This window comes from Mus pahari, chromosome X (genome assembly GCF_900095145.1).
Source record: "Mus pahari chromosome X, PAHARI_EIJ_v1.1, whole genome shotgun sequence".
NCBI classification, from domain to species: Eukaryota; Metazoa; Chordata; class Mammalia; order Rodentia; family Muridae; genus Mus; species Mus pahari.
In genome coordinates, this window is record NC_034613.1 from 39231821 (window position 1) to 39247622 (window position 15802).

Here is a 15802-nt window from a genome sequence, read left to right on the forward strand (position 1 = left end):
ACTATTGCATATGCCAGCAAGATTTTTCTGACAGGACCCTGATATAGCTATTTCTTGTGAGGCTATGCCAGTGCCTAGCAAATACAGAAGTGGATGCTCACAGTCATCTAGTGGATAGAACACAGGGCGTCCAGTGGAGGAGCTAGAGAAAGTACCCAAGGAGCTGAAGGGGTCTGCAACCCTATAGGAGGAACAACAATATGAACTAACCAGTACCCCCAGAGCTCATGTCTCTAGCTGCATATATAGTAGAAGATGGCCTAGTTGGCCATCAATGAGATGAGAGGCCCCTGGCTTTGTAAAGATTATATGCCCCAGTACAGAGGAATGCCAGGGCCAGTAAGAGGGAGTGGTTGTGTTGGGGAGCAGGGCAGAAGGAGGGTATAGGGGACTTTCGGGGTAGCATTTGAAATGTAAATGAAAAAATATCTAATAAAAAATAAAAAAAAGAGCAAAAACAACTACATGAATTAATGTAGCAATTAAATACTTCCTGTCTTAAAAAAAAAAGGAGCATTGGCATTGATTGCTCTTGTAGGGGACCAGTGTTCAATTCCCAGCACCCATATGGTGGCTCAGAACAGGATGTAATTCTAGTCCAAGGGGATCTACCACCCATTTCTAGCTTCCACAGGTACCAGATGCATAAGTTGTACAGATATATGATCAGACAAAACACACATATATATAAAATAAAATCCAAGCTGTGGTCTGAGAGGTATGGCAGGCCAAGATTAGAGAACTGACAGTAGTTTAGTGTCAATTGTTGAATGCACGGCTGAGAAAAATCATGCACTTGCTAGTAGCTGCTGTCAGCTTGCTGGTATTTATCCATCCCCTTCTTCTACCTACCCCCTTTAAAATAAAACAACCAAATTGAAAAGAATCAGATTTTAATTTGTGATGTGCATTTATACAGATGAAAATATTCACAGAGGCTTGTTCGATTCCTGCTCCTACATAAAGAAAATGTATGCTGAATAAAAAAGAAATGTTCTTCTATCCACCCATCCCATGTCAGGGATGGAAAAGTGCTTGTGTATTCCATGATAGGGATTCAATCTTCATGAATGTTGAAGAGTTTAGCTACTTCATTGAGATCTTCATGGTGCTCACCGTCCTTAATGATCTGAGAGACAGAGTAACAATAGGTTCTTAATTCAGTCCATGTGCACCCTGTCCTGGCCCACACAATGAGGCTGCCTGGCCCACAAACTGGGCTAGTCTCCAGTTACACACTGGGAGGGGATTGTGGGAACAGGTCTCTACTAACCCCAAATGAGCAGCTTGACAACCCTTTGGCAGCCCAGCCAAATTTCAAGTAAAAAAAGAAGTGTTTCTGAGGCAAGGCTATGCTGACCTTGGTGGACAATGCATCTCAGAGCACCTGGTGAGGTCACAGGAATACTTGCAACCCCCACTTTCATCTTCCTCTAAGGACACCGACAAGCACCTACCTTCCTTGCAATTGGCATTCGGTTAAAGACGTTCCATAGCACAATTCCCACCACAACTTTGTCCCTGAGGTAGAAGATGACACCTTTGCCGTAGTCCTCCCCTTCAACAGGGACCTGTGGGACTGCAGGGGCACTGGGAGGAATTGTGATTTCTGAAGCTTCTGATTCAGTCTCACTCTCCGAACGGATACCAGTTCCTGTGGCCAATTCCACAAATATAAAACCAATGTTCAGTCATTGAGCTTGAAAAATTTTAGAAGGCAAGTGTCTTTGTATGTATGTGTACAGGTACACACATGTATGCGCATGTGACAACTTCAAGTATCACCTCAGGATTGGTTCTTTTTTCTTTAAGAGAAGGTCTTTCTCAATGGCCTGGAACTCCCCAAATAGGCTAGACTGGCTGGTTAGCAAACCTGTTTCCGAGTCCCCAGTGCTGGAATTACAATCATGTGCCACTCTGCCTACCTTTAAAAATATGGTTTCTGGAGATTGAACTCAGCCCCTCAGATTTGCAAAGCAAGCACTTTTCTCAACTGGGATATTTCCCCAGCCTAGAAAGTTTCTTTTGAAATTGGCTTCAAGCTACTTCTAAATATGTTTTTTTTTCCTTTTCAATATTCCTCAGAGTATCCTCTAGCCCCTTTTGATTAACAGAGTCAAAGGCAGTTCTTTCTTGTTATCTCCTGGGCACTGCTGAACCTCACCTCACACTTTGTTACTTTACTACTTCATTTACATTTTATGCTACAGACATTTCCAGGTCTCTGGATCTTTCCAAACTATAAAGTATTTCCACAAGCAAGTACTGAGGGTACCACCCCGGGCTGGTGATTCTTCCTTGTATCATCAGCTACCTAAGCCTTAGAGTAGCATGCCCAAAAGCATCTTTCCTCCATGGAGTCTGCTTCAGTTCCTGTGCTGGCTTCACTAAATGATGAACTGTGACCAGAACATTTAAGTTGAATAAACCTGTCCCTCCAAGTGGCATGGTCTATTATCACAGAAATAGAAATCAAACTAGGACAATGATTCAGAACAGTAGCCACTCGCCACATAGCTATTTAAATAATGAAAATTGTTAGTAACTAAATAAACCAGAGAATTCAGGGTTTTCTTCTTTTCTGAGACAGGCTCTCCTGTAGATCAGCTGACCTTGAACTTACAGATAATATCCTTCTTAAAAAGTGATGTGTCCATGAAACATAGCCAGCAAAAAGAACTGGTTCAATAGCTTAAGCCAAGGTCATGGAATAAGGCCAAGGAGCTAGTGAAAGAGACACCTGTAGGAGGAAAGCCCACTCCAAGAGTGGGGTCTCCTGTCTGAAGCAGACCTAGCATCCACAGAGGACAGCTGGCATGAGAGTCAGCTTAAGAACTCCTTAGCCCAATTCTTTACTTCCCAGAGTCCAGGGAAGGCATCAGGCCCTACGCTGAGGCTCTCACCTGGTTCTTCAGATTATTATGAAACAGGCAACTTAAAGAAAAAAAAAATCAGGTTTGCTTCATCACCTAGATTTTCTCAGCCCCCAAAGACAAACTAGAGTCACTGAGCAGGATGTTCCCCACTGTTTAGGATGGATAGGATGCCTACAATATCTGAGTCTCTGCTTTGACCAGGATCTCAGAGCAGCAAAGAGTGGAAAGTCTGGGTTTGGTTACTTTTTTTTTTTTTTTTTAAAAAGCATACTACAGAGGCTTTTGAATGGCAGCTTCCTCTGGCCCATACAGAATCTCCTTATTCAGGAAAATTCAGGCCTACTATTTCTCAACATTCTTCCTAGAGAAATAGTTGGGCTTCCTTACCTGACTGCTCTGTGGCAGATTTTGGGGTGTCTTGTGCAGTTGCTTTTGCAAAAACACCAACTGTGGGCAAACTACTATCCACCAGACCAATAGCTTCATAGCCGACATCAGGACCCAAATCACTCCTATGGAAACAAAGAGAACAGGACATTCTGTCAAAGGACCATAAGGAATGGCAAACCGATTTATTACTGTTATCAGGACATCTGAGGACATGCATGAGAGAGCAGGATTACCTCAGATAGCTATGGTTTCCCTCAAGAAGCTGCTATACACATCATACCCATATAATAACGATTTAAACTTCTTGAATTTTGTGATTTTTATCCCATAATACATATGGCGTGGTATAGGTCCCCAACTTTTTTATTTTCAAGACAGGGTCTCACTGTGTAGCACTGGCTGTCTTGGAATTAGCTCTGTAGACCAGGCTAGCCTTGAATTCAAAGGTTTGCCTGTCTCTCGAGTGCTGCAATTATAAACGTGCACCACCACTGCTTGGCCCAGGTTCCCTATTTTTGATACTCTCTGATTTTCTTTAACTCATATTAATACTGCCTTTTTGGAATTGTAAAATGTGTCCGTGCCCTATTTGATGAAATTTGGAATCTAATGATTATGGTTTTTTAACTTATTGGTACTACCCCCTTGTCTTCCTCCCTTCTTTCGTGTGTGTGTGTGTGTGTGTGTGTGTGTGTGTGTGTGTGTGTGTGTGTGTGTATTCATGGACATATGCATGTGGTGTGGTACATGTGGAGGTCAGAAGACAATGTGTGCAAGTGGGTTCTCTTTACCATGCAGACCCCAGGAATTAGATCGGGATCAACAAGCTTGGCAACAAACAAGTTTTTACTTGCCACCTCACTGTGACTTCCTTTATAATATACATCCTTAATATGCCAGGCACTGCACAGACTATCTGAGGACTAGCTTTGGAGTTATAACCTAAGATACTGCTTCTGCTAGTACATGCTTTATTTTCTTGGCTACAATAGGTATTAAATTTAGTATCTTCAGGGAAGAATCAACAACAAACCCTCTATACATAAGCCCAGATAACTGTATAATTACAGACTCAGTTTTCCTAACTGCGTTGTATGCGTTGACCTAGAAATGTTACTTTTCGGCTGTTTACACATAAAAAACTGCTTGTGCTTGTCCTATAAAGTATTTCTATTAGCTGTGAATATCTCTAACATCAACCACTTGGTCTTCTGAAACCTTATGGCTTCTATTTCTGTACCCCATATTTCGATATTTTTAGAGTAGTAGATACTGGGCTAGGATCCTATCCATGCTAACTCTTCTACCAGTAAACCATATACACATTCCTTTACTATGAGACAGAATCCTACTAGATTGCTCCAGACTAGCCTCAAACTTGAGGTTCTCCTGAGCCAGCTCTTTCTTTATAGTTAGATTATAGTTAGGCACAGTTCCAACTAACCTTATCTTTTAATTAAAAATCAAGATCAAAGAGTACTAAATAGGGTTAGCCTTAAGGACTTGAGAATCTTCAGTACTAATTACTACTAGTCAATTAACCAATAAATCATTCTCACTCTTTCTCTTTTTCCTTTTAGATACAGGACGGTTTTTTGTGTTTGTGTTGGGTTTTTTGTTTTGTTTTGTTTGCTTTTGTCTTATGTTTTGGGGTGTTTTGCCTATATGCTGCCTATCATGCATGCCTGTCGCTCATGGAGGCCAGGAGGGAGGACTGCCTACTCTTAACCTTTTAACGTTCAAACAACTGTCTTATGCATGTGATTTTTTAAAAAATAAAATACTGAAATAGTCTTACCATGTAGGCCTAGCAAGCTTGGAATAGCTTAGTAAGGCTGGCTTGAGCTCACAGAACTAAGTCCGCCTGCCTCTATTTCCCAAGTGCTAAGATTAAAGGCACATGGCATCATTCCTGGCAAATTGCTGCTCTTACAGGTTACATGAATGGGCCATGTTTTCCCAAGTATGTGGGACCATTAGGGATACTACTAAAGACTAATTAAAATACACTGCTGCCTATTCTTAAGGCTGTACTTCTGAACCAACTAGTACCATTCAAAGTCTTCGTTTCCCAGAAGCACTGGTACAATTTCCACTCATTTTACGCCTAGCAAACAGGGTACTTTTATTCAATAACCCCTTAGGGACAGAAGGTATGGACATGCGGTGGAACTTTTTCCCCTCTGTACAAAGGTAAGTGGACTAGAAGGAAACCAAATCACAAACCAAATAAAAAAACCTCTGTATTTTGAGCTCACTGACACAGAGTTCTCAGCAGTTAAATCCCCAAGGCATAAAACTTTACCAGAACATTGACTGATGCCAGTATGGCTTAGCAGCCCCAGTCATGTTCTCTCCAGCCAGTCTTCCACTCACAACCGCGTGATCGTGGTGCTCTACTCGCCTTCGACCCAACTTTATATCATAGAAGCATGCAGCATCCCCTGCCTTCGAAAACAAATTATGGAAACAATGTATTAAAAATAAAACAAAAAACCAAAAACAAGTTAAAGGCAGAATATAAACTTTGGGCCCCAAAGGACCTTGCAATGTTAATGTTTTTTATCTATAAGCTAGACTCATTTCTAAACAAGTGAGATTGCATTTCTAAAGAAAACAAACTATCCTAAATTTCCTTTTCTTTATGTATGCCTATTTCTCCCTATTTTGTTGTTATAGCAGATAGGCTACTTACTAATGGAGTATTGACGAATACTCTTCTCATTATTTTGGAGACAGGGTTTCTATATAGCACAGGCTGGCCTCAAACTAATGATTCTCCTGTCTCAGTCTCCCTAGTGCTGGGATCATAAGCCTGCACTACCATATTCACCCTGGAATACTCTTTTCTCTATGTGGAAAGCAGTTTTCTCTATGTGGGAAGCAGTTGCCTAGAGATCTTTCCTAAGAGAAGTTTTTTCACTAGTCAGTAGTGAGTCACTACGTGGTTATGGAGTATTTATTATTTACAAAAGTGGGTTCTTAACATGGGCTGGTGAGATAAAAGTGGCACGAGTCTTTCCTACAGGATTGTAGCCCCTCGTACAGGAAAGACACAGCATTGATCTTAATGACAAGGCAATGTAAGCAAGCACTATGCCCTAGAAGGGGTATAGATTCAACAAACTAAGTGCTTCAGAGAACCCTCAGCTAGGGGTGAACAGGGCCAGCTTCACGCAGGATGTGGTATTTGAGCTCTCCAACTCTTGTTCATTTTTTATAGCTATTCAGACTCTCCTAAAGCAACCTAAAAATCCAATAAGTGAACAACAGCAAAGTAAACTGTGAAGTCCATTTAATAGGATATTACGTAATCATGAAACTGTTTAAAGAGTCTGAAGCAACAAGTCTGAAAACACTTGCTTTTACAATGTTAAGTGAAAAATAGAATACAAATGTTTATATATAGTAGGTTTACCTCAACCACATAAAATGAAGGGGGGAAAACCCTTATGTTCAAGAAAACAAAGGGAAGGAAATAAACTACAACATTTCTGGTTGCTACAGGTGACTGACCCACTTTTCTCTTTCTTGTCTGTGTTTTCTACAATGAATACATAGTACAATAGGTAAAAAAAAAATCCCAGACACTGGAGGAGGAAAATATTCCTTCCCAGCACCTATGGTCTTAGTTACAGAATCTATAACCGAACAATACATTGCAGTATTCTAGCAAGGGGGAAGTTACCTCATAGTTTCTACATATGAAAATTTTGGTTTTGTCTTAATAGGTTTTTAAAATAGCTGCAAATAGTCCTCAAGGAAAATGAAAACAGAATGACTTTCCTTTCTAGGGAACACATTGGGAAAGTGCTTCACCCTACATTCTCTGGACGCTGAGCTATGGGAACAGGAGGTCTGTCTGAAAGCTGGAACTACAGAATTGTTAAGAGTTCTGTTCCCTAGCTCCTCCATTGGGGACCCTGTGTTCCATCCAATAGAAAGTACCCAAGGAGCTGAAGGGGGCTGCAACCCTGTAGGTGGAACAATATGAACTAACCAGTACCCCCTGAGCTTGTGTCTCTAGCTGCATATGTAGCAGAAGATGGCCTAATCAGCCATCAATGGGAAGAGAGGCATCTTGGTCTTGCAAACTTTATATGTCCCAGCACAAGGGAAGGCCTGGGCCAAGTAGTGGGAGTGGGTGGGTAGGGGAGCAGGGGTGGGGGGAGGGTATAGGGGACTTTCGGGATAGCATTTGAAATGTAAATAAAGAAAATAAAAAAAATGTTTACTAGAAAGAAAAAAAAAGAGTTCTGTTCCCATAGCCATACACAGTGCCCTTGTCACTCTGCCATAGCTTGCAGATGGGGCCATAGGTGCTCTTCTAATACAAGCACTTCACAAGTTTCTAGTGTTTCTTCGCAGCCATCAAACACTTTGACTCTATTTGGTTAAGCTGTTACTGAACTGGCTTTGCTTGCTTGCTTACTTTTCTTCTTTCCTACTGAGCTTTAGCACTTGGCCAAACGTACCTACGGGCTAGGAGCAATGAATCACACTGGCTCAGGCTGTAGCACACTTACCACCCAGATGTTAGAACGTGCTTGGAGTTCTGCATTTACCCGGAAGCCACCAAAATCTGAATCTATTTCCAGTCCACCAGTCTTTGCCAACTCAACATTGGGCTCTAGGCCCACAGCTGTCACTATGTGGTCAGTTTCTACCTGAAAGGAAAAAGGGATTTGGTTGATTAGCTCCTTCACATCACAGCATTATTATATCACATCATTTAAAATCAGACTTTCAAAAAGGTAATGTCCTCAGTAGCCCAATAACACAGGCTTTTTCTATCAAGGGTCTGGGGTGTAGCTCAATGGTAGAATGCTTTTGTTGCATGCAAGGAACTGCTGTCCAAAACACAGAAAAAAGAAAAATAAAGAAAACTAAATAAATAACATATTAGAGCTTCCAAAATATTCATAGGTTAACTTACTTCCAGTAAAGAGACTAAGCTCTGCTTTTATAAGAACCCCCAAGTCCCATTAATATTCCATATCACCTGAACAGAAATCTGCTACCCTAGGAAGGATGAAAGACTAACACAGTTTAGAAGAGGCCAAGGGAGAACAGTTCACATTGTGTCCACTCTAGTTCCCATTATTCTATTTTGACAGGGGGATGGTTAATTCAGAGAATTGGCAGATGTTAACGGTGGCTGCTAAGAAAACAAATCAATGATGTCAAGTAAAGGAATGAGAATAAGGAAATGGAAAGGAAGGACTGGAAGGCCTTCTGGCATTCTGTCTCTTCCTCCTTACCTTCCTTCCATCTTTCAGCTTAATGAGTAACCTGCCACCGCTGACTCCAACTGATTGTACAATTGCATTGGGCATCACTTTCACTCCCTCTGTAAATGAAAATGAGACCCAAACTGAACTCACAAGCCTGGGAGCTCTGTGAAGAGTAAGGAGGCTGGCTGGAGGCCTTCAGTGTGGTAAAAATCAAGTCAGCCTCAGATGTAAGCAGCTCTGAGGAATCAACCACAAGAACCTACACACACAGTCCATTTTTAGCATGTCTGGGAATGTGGTGCCTCAGATTCCGAATGCTTGTGACCTTGTCTGACTAAGCAACAGTGAAACATTTCCTCTGCCAGGTGTCAGGAATTTTGTCAAGTGAGTTCCCCCCCCCCAAAAGCTAACTTTGCTTTTAGTTTACTCTCAAAAGAAAGAGCAGCTATGGAGAGTCTTCCTACCTCGTTTGACTTTTTCCATGGTCCAGTTGCTGAGATATTCAGGAAGGATCTTCCCCATATTTCCCTTCTCAGGGAACAGCTGGATCACTTCTATGCCCGAGGCTTGAGCTGGGAAGAAGGGGAACTAGTTAGAGAAGAAGGGAAAAGCCAATCCCAGGCAGACAGGAGGGAGGCAAAGGACAGTTAGTCAATCCTGAGGCCACAGCTCCTGCCTGTGGGGCACTAGGGCAAGACAGCCTTAATGGCTGCACTTCTTCAAAGGCAAACACAGAGGTGTCAGCACTTGTGTCCCTGGATTAAGGTACCAACTGTGAATGTAGTGCACATCCATCTACTCCTATGGTCACTTGAGGCTTATATCAGGGCTTTTCAAGCTCTGAATAGGAAGCACTCTCTTAAGAAGATATCCAGAGTTTAGCATGTGCATTCACATAATACCAACACCATCCCCACCAAAGAAACAAATAAATATAATTTAAGACAGAAACACAGTGGCCATGAAACATTCCAACCAGAACCCACAGGCCTGTTTATCCGGGAACCATCATATTCCATACAGTTCTTTAGTTTCTATGGACCTTTTCACTTTACTAACCCACTTCTTTAAATTCTTGATTTCTAAAAAGTCTTGGCAGAGAAGGTACAGGAAAGGAAAGAAGGCCCTACTGTAAAATTATTTAGGTGACAGTTTTCAGGTCACTGAGGGACTGCTCTTATTGCTTTTGTTTTCTGTCAACTTGACAAAAGCTGGAGTTTTGTGGAAGAGGAACCTCAACTGAGAAAATGCCTCTATCAAATGATATGTAGGCAAGTGTGTAGGACCTTTTTTGATGAATGATTGGTGTGGGTGGGCCCAGCACACTGTGGGATGTACCATCTTCGGACAGGCGGTCTTGGGTTCTATAAGAAAGCTCCTGCATCCAGACTACTGTCTGTCTTCCCTCAGTGATGAACGGTGATGTAGAAGCATAAGCCAAATAAACTTTTCCCATCCCAACTTGCTTTTCGCCATGATCTTTATCCCAGCAATAGAAGCTAACTAGATAGAAACCCCTGTCCTAATCTTAGTACTTAGCTTTTTATTCTATAAAATACTTTTTGGGGGAGGAGTGGTGTGAGAGTAGGTTTGCTTTATAATCCCAGACTAGCCTTGAACTCACTATGCAAGCCAGTCAAAAATCTAACTCACAATCTTCCTGTTTCTATCTCCTGATTTCTGGAATCATAAGCATGTTCAAACATGCCTGCACTCATTTCACAAACACTGATCAGACTCCAACTCCTGGCAAATGTATTTCTGGAATTTGTGACAGTTCACCAAAATGTGTGATATGTGACTAGAGAAAGACAGTTGAGAACAGTTGTCAATACTCACACTTTCTGCCAAGAGCACAGGCCAGTTCACTCCCAAGGAAGCCTCCACCGATAACTGTAATTGACTTGACCTCCCGAGAGATCTTCTCCAAGGCTCTAAAATCTCCAATCTGCAGGATCATACCAGTTTAGTCCACTGATTTCCCAAAGGGGCAAAAGATAATAATCTAGAAGATATTTTCCTCTAAATTTACTGCAACAGACATTTGCACATAATATTTTGTACAAAGTGACTCAATTACACCTTCTAGGTTATTAATGTGAATATATTTTTCGATTGTAACATTCCTTCTAGCAACAGTGGTTGTCAACTGATATCAGTTTTCTCCCTAGTCCAAGGTGAGTATATGGCAGTATCCAGACACATTTTGGCTGCCAGGACAAGATGCTCCTAGTCTCTAGTGGAGAAGCCAGTGATGTTGCCAACATCCTACAAAGCAAAAGGTGATCTCCCACACAAAGAATTATTCAGCGTTAACAATCAAGAACATACAAACTTCATCCAATATCCTTAAGTGTAGATAGAAAATTCCAGTAAGGCATGGGGTGAAGAACCAAACAATCTCCTTTCCTTTGTCATTGTATACTCAACCTTTTTTACACCAAAGTCTTCACATAGTACGTGTAATGAAAAATGCCAAGAAACCACAAGGAGTTCTGGTGGATCAAACACGAGAGAAAACAACTGTGGAAGGGCAATCAGAACTATGGCAAGCAGTAGAAACCAAATGTAGTTTTCTCCTAGAAGCATAGAACCCTTCAGTGAAGTATCAGAGGTACAAGGAGAAGTGACTTGCTCCAAAGCCAGATAGCAAGTCTGGAGAAGAGCTCTAAAGAGAACTTGGATCTCAATTGGAGGGAGCACTTGGGGGCCACAAAAGTATGTTTCCTCTTCAAAACAACGCACATAGAAGCCCACTAAAGCACTTACCTTTCTGAACAGGGTTGTTCTACTCTTCACTTCTGCTCCAGCCCTATCGATGGCAGACAGACTTCTTGGAGTGCCTCCTGGAAATAATAGGAAAGAAAAGTCCTTTAGCCTGACAAGTGGGAGCTAGCCCAAATAATCCCTAAAGGTAGGAGGAGCTCTCTGCTGTGACTGTGGCTAAGTATGCTTGGTGTCACAGCAGTAGTCTTGGTGGTAGTGGCTGCTGTGGCTGCTGCTGCTGCTGCTAATACAACCATGAAGTGACTAGCAGATAAGATAGTTTGCTTCCGAGCAGGCTTCTTATCAATTTCCTTTAAGAAGGAGAGCTGAGGCTCCTTTTAGGGGACCTTGCCTCAATCACTAGCCAAGCCAGAAAGGCTTATTTCCTTTTTCCATGGTATGTGTATGTGTGTTTGTCTCTCTGTGTCCATTTTTTGAGACAGGCTGTTACTATGTAGATCAGGTTTGCCAGAAACTCACTAAGATAACAGCCAGTTCTCCTTTTAATAAACTTTATTATAAAAATCGCAAATAAATAAAACATCACACACTGAAATGAACCAGGTATCTACATTAGAAGTTCTGGACATCAGATTTCTTAAGAAAAATAAACTGCACTATCTTTTCAAGAGAAAGGTAGACTCTAAAACTTGAATGAGTTCCCATAGTAGAGAAGACAGCCACCTCCAGAAATACTCACCCGTTGCAATCAAGCACTTTTCAAAGGTAATCTGAGAGCCATCATTAAGTTTCACCATGTTGCCTCTTACGTCCAGATGTACTACCTGGTATAGTTGCATACATATACACAAGAGGTAGACATGAATAAGTTATGAAAAACTACTGTGATATAATATTCACCATTTAAAAGTGTACAACTTATTGGGTTTTAGCCTATTTACCACTATCTAATTGTAGAACATTTCATGCCCACCAAATTAAAAAAATAGCCTCCAAACCTATGTTGTCACCTCAATGAGAAGAATTAGTTTTTGACCAAAATGATCATTAAGAAATTGTTTCTAAGTAATTACTGGTATTTTTTTTTGGGGGGGGTGTTAGGGTGGGAAAGGTTAATGTTTCTCTGTGTAACAGCCCTGCCTGTCCTGGAACTTACTCTGTAGACCAGGCTGGCCTCAAACTCACAAGGATCTACCTGCCTCTGCTTCCTGAGTGCTGGGATTAAAGGTGGGTGCTACCACTGCACTGCCTAAGTAATTATTGGTACCATAGTTTTTGGAACCCAGTTTCTTCAAGCAATCAAGATTACTATTGGTTGGATTCTGCAAACTTCCATTCTGATTTACTGAAATGGACACTGGAGAAAGTCTTTTCTGTCTTGCCATTAGAATCCTTATTTCTGGGCTGGTGAGATGGCTCAGCGAGTAAGAGCACCCGACTGCTCTTCTGAAGGTCCTGAGTTCAAATCCCAGCAACCACATGGTGGCTCACAACCATCCGTAACGAGATCTGACGCCCTCTTCTGGAGTGTTTGAAGACAGCTACAGTGTACTTACATATAATAAATAAATAAATAAATAGAATCTTTATTTCTTTGCTAATAACTCCACCACATTCCGAACATCTCTGCAGAATCTTTCTCCAACTTCTAGTTTTCACTGACACTTGGCTATCCCTCTGGGATGTTACACTCAGAGATATCACAAGTCCAGGAAGAGGAAGGTGTTCTAGAGTCTTGTACATTCATCCTCCTCTGACTGGCATCTACTTACACCCCTTTAAGTGACTGTTGGGAAGCACTTCCTGTCACTGCTCCTTATATCTAAGGACCTTGGAATTTGGCTATTTTCCTCTGTGCCATATCCAGATTCTTGTTATCTCCTAAACTATTTCCACCTCAAATATCTTACCACAATTTTCTCTCAGGCTCACTGGTTATTTGGTTGTCTGTGTGTGTGTGTTTGTTTGTTTGCAATAGGGTCTCATTATACAGCCCATCTAGCCTGGAAATTGCTGTGTATACCACACTTGCCTCAAACTTACAGAAATCCACCTGCTTCTGCCTCTTGAACATTGGGATTAAGGCACACACCACTATACATATACACAAGCCTAGCTTCACTGCTTTCTTAATTCCCATTGTTACATCGGTTTTTGTTCACTTAGTTTACTGCAGTGTGGAGAATATGCCTGGGGATTTGTGTATGTTTAGGCAAGCACTGTACCATGAACCCAGCCTCACTGTCTTCCAATTTTCTGATTATTTAGTCGGCAGTTCCATTCCAAATAATTTAGACCAATCAATGGTAGGCCATTCAAATGGCTCTTTTGCCAATACTCTTAATCCCCTTGTCTTCAGTAGGGTTAAGAGCTTGTGTCTGAGAGATTAGTTTGCATTATCTGCTCTATTCCTTACTAGCTTGTGAGACCATCCCATCAAGAAATACCTGTTAAACGTCTATGGTGCTTTAGAGGCAGTTCTAAGTGCAGGGGACACAGTGATGAGAAAGACATCATTTTCTCTGCCTTCAGAGTATATTAAGACAAAAACAGCAATTTAACAAATACCAACAATAGTAAGAAGTGTCAAATCTGATAGACATAGGGCAGGGCAATTGGCACTAGATACATGGGGTGGGGGCATTTGAGTCTGGTTGAGTTGCGTAAACTTTCTAGAGGCAACAGCATAGATGAAGGAGTAGCTCCTCTAGCCTCCTTTGCTTTGTCCTTGGTAAGCTCTCCCTTCAATACAACCTGACAATTCAACATCTAGACTATTCTTTCCGACAACCATCTTTTTTCCCCTTGAAAACCACCTTACATCCTGTCTTACTGTAAAATCAAGTAAGGCCATTAGATGTGCCTGCAACACAAGCATGAGTGCAGTGGTAATGCATCTGTAACCCAGTGCTGGGGAGACAGACATAGACATACCCCAGAGGTTCGATAGCCAGTCTAACTGAATTAGTGAGCTCCAGGTTCTCCCAGCAACCACATGGTGGTTCACAACCATCTGTAATGGGATACAATGCCCCCTCTCTGGTGTGTCTGAAGACAGGGACAGTATGTTCATATACATAAAATCAGTCAGTAAAAACGAGGTGAAAGTAGGTACTATGTGTTATCCCTTACAGTCCTCATCATGATCACAGCCACCCCATCCTAATGTTAACTATCATAATTTTTTGCCTGAATTATTATAATAATTTTTGAAATGGTCTATCTCTACTTTTAAATTTTACTTTAAAGCTAGGTAATGGTGGCACATACCTTTAATCTTAGCACTCAGGAGGCTAAGGCAGGTAGATCTCTAAGTTCAAGTCCAGCTCAGTCTACAAAGCGATTTCCAGTATAGCAAAGGCTACACAGAGAAACCCTGTCTCAAAAAACATTATTTTGGGGCTGGAGAGATGGCTCAGTGGTTAAGAGCACTGACTGCTTTTCCAGAGGTCCTGAGTTCAATTCCCAACAACCACATGGTGGTTATATGTACGGGTGTTCTGTCTGCATGTATGTATGTGCACCATATATGTGTGCCTGGATTGTTGTGAGACGCTATGTGGATGCCTTGAACTGAACTCAGTTCTGTTAGGAAGGCAGCCAGTGTTAACTGCCGAGCCATTTCTCTGGCCTCTCCATCTCTAGTTGTATTCCCCTGAAAACCACCATGTTAGTCAACAGTAATTATCTAAAGTTCATTTCATGTATCTATACCTTTGTCCAAGTATCATCAGCTCTACAGTGTATATAAAGTTCAAGCTCTCCTACATATATGGCAAAAAGTTTGTCTTAACCAATCTCTAGTAAAAGTTCTCAGTTTTGCCCCTTGCTACTTCCTAACTTGAATATATTTTTTTAAATTTCTTCTTGTATGCACACCTTAGGAGGCAGAGGCAGGTAGATCTCTGTCAGTTCAAGACCAGTCTGGTCTACATAGCGGGTTCCAGTACAGCCAGGGCTACACAGAGAGACCCTGGTGCAAACCAGCCCTCCAAAAAACCCAAACAACAATAAAGTAAAGAAAAATTTTCTTTTATTTATTTTCTAATCTATCATTTCTTTTGCTAAGTTAGGGACCAAACCTGCACCTTACCCACACTAGACAACTATTCCACCCTAAGCTATATCCCTAGTCCCCTCATCCAGGTTTCTACTTTATCAGAAGCCAACTGCTTGTTTTCCTTGACTAAGTGTGCTTTTCTGTACTGCTGGGCACTTGTTTATGATGTTACTTCTTCCCTCAAATGCTATTCTCCTGAGTGTTCTTTGCTCCTATGTAGTCTATGCCTCTTCATTCTTTAATATTTTCTGCTCTACAGCTAGGGAGATGGCTCAGTAGGTAAGATCACTTGCTGTATGAACATGAGAGCATGAACTACAATCCTTGAAACATGTTAAAAAAGCCAGGCAGAGCAGTGTATAAATCTGTAAACCCAGCACTGAGAAGAAACAGAGACAGGAGGATAACTGTAGCTTGCTGGCCACCAACCTAGCCTCCGGTTCACTAATAGACCCTGTTCAAAAGGAATATATCAGACAGAGTAATAAGAGTGGGACTCGTGACACCCTCCTCCT

At 41.5% G+C, this 15802-nt stretch overlaps 1 protein-coding gene across 2 annotated transcripts in view; it reads right to left on the reverse strand.

Annotated features, from left to right (window-relative positions):
- Nucleotides 1-876: 876 nt before the first annotated feature.
- The window catches only part of Aifm1 (apoptosis inducing factor mitochondria associated 1), a 36600-nt gene continuing 21674 nt past the window's right edge, over nucleotides 877-15802 (reverse strand). For both annotated transcript variants that reach the window (XM_021187791.1, XM_021187792.2), the window contains exons 7-16: nucleotides 11967-12051; nucleotides 11270-11346; nucleotides 10340-10448; nucleotides 8965-9072; nucleotides 8528-8616; nucleotides 7793-7933; nucleotides 5572-5714; nucleotides 3264-3388; nucleotides 1458-1654; nucleotides 877-1129 (exon numbers count right to left, since the gene is read on the reverse strand). In XM_021187791.1, coding sequence (XP_021043450.1) covers nucleotides 1058-1129; nucleotides 1458-1654; nucleotides 3264-3388; nucleotides 5572-5714; nucleotides 7793-7933; nucleotides 8528-8616; nucleotides 8965-9072; nucleotides 10340-10448; nucleotides 11270-11346; nucleotides 11967-12051 — 1146 coding nt within the window. In that variant the 3' untranslated portion in view covers nucleotides 877-1057. The remainder of the gene's footprint in view (nucleotides 1130-1457; nucleotides 1655-3263; nucleotides 3389-5571; nucleotides 5715-7792; nucleotides 7934-8527; nucleotides 8617-8964; nucleotides 9073-10339; nucleotides 10449-11269; nucleotides 11347-11966; nucleotides 12052-15802) is intronic.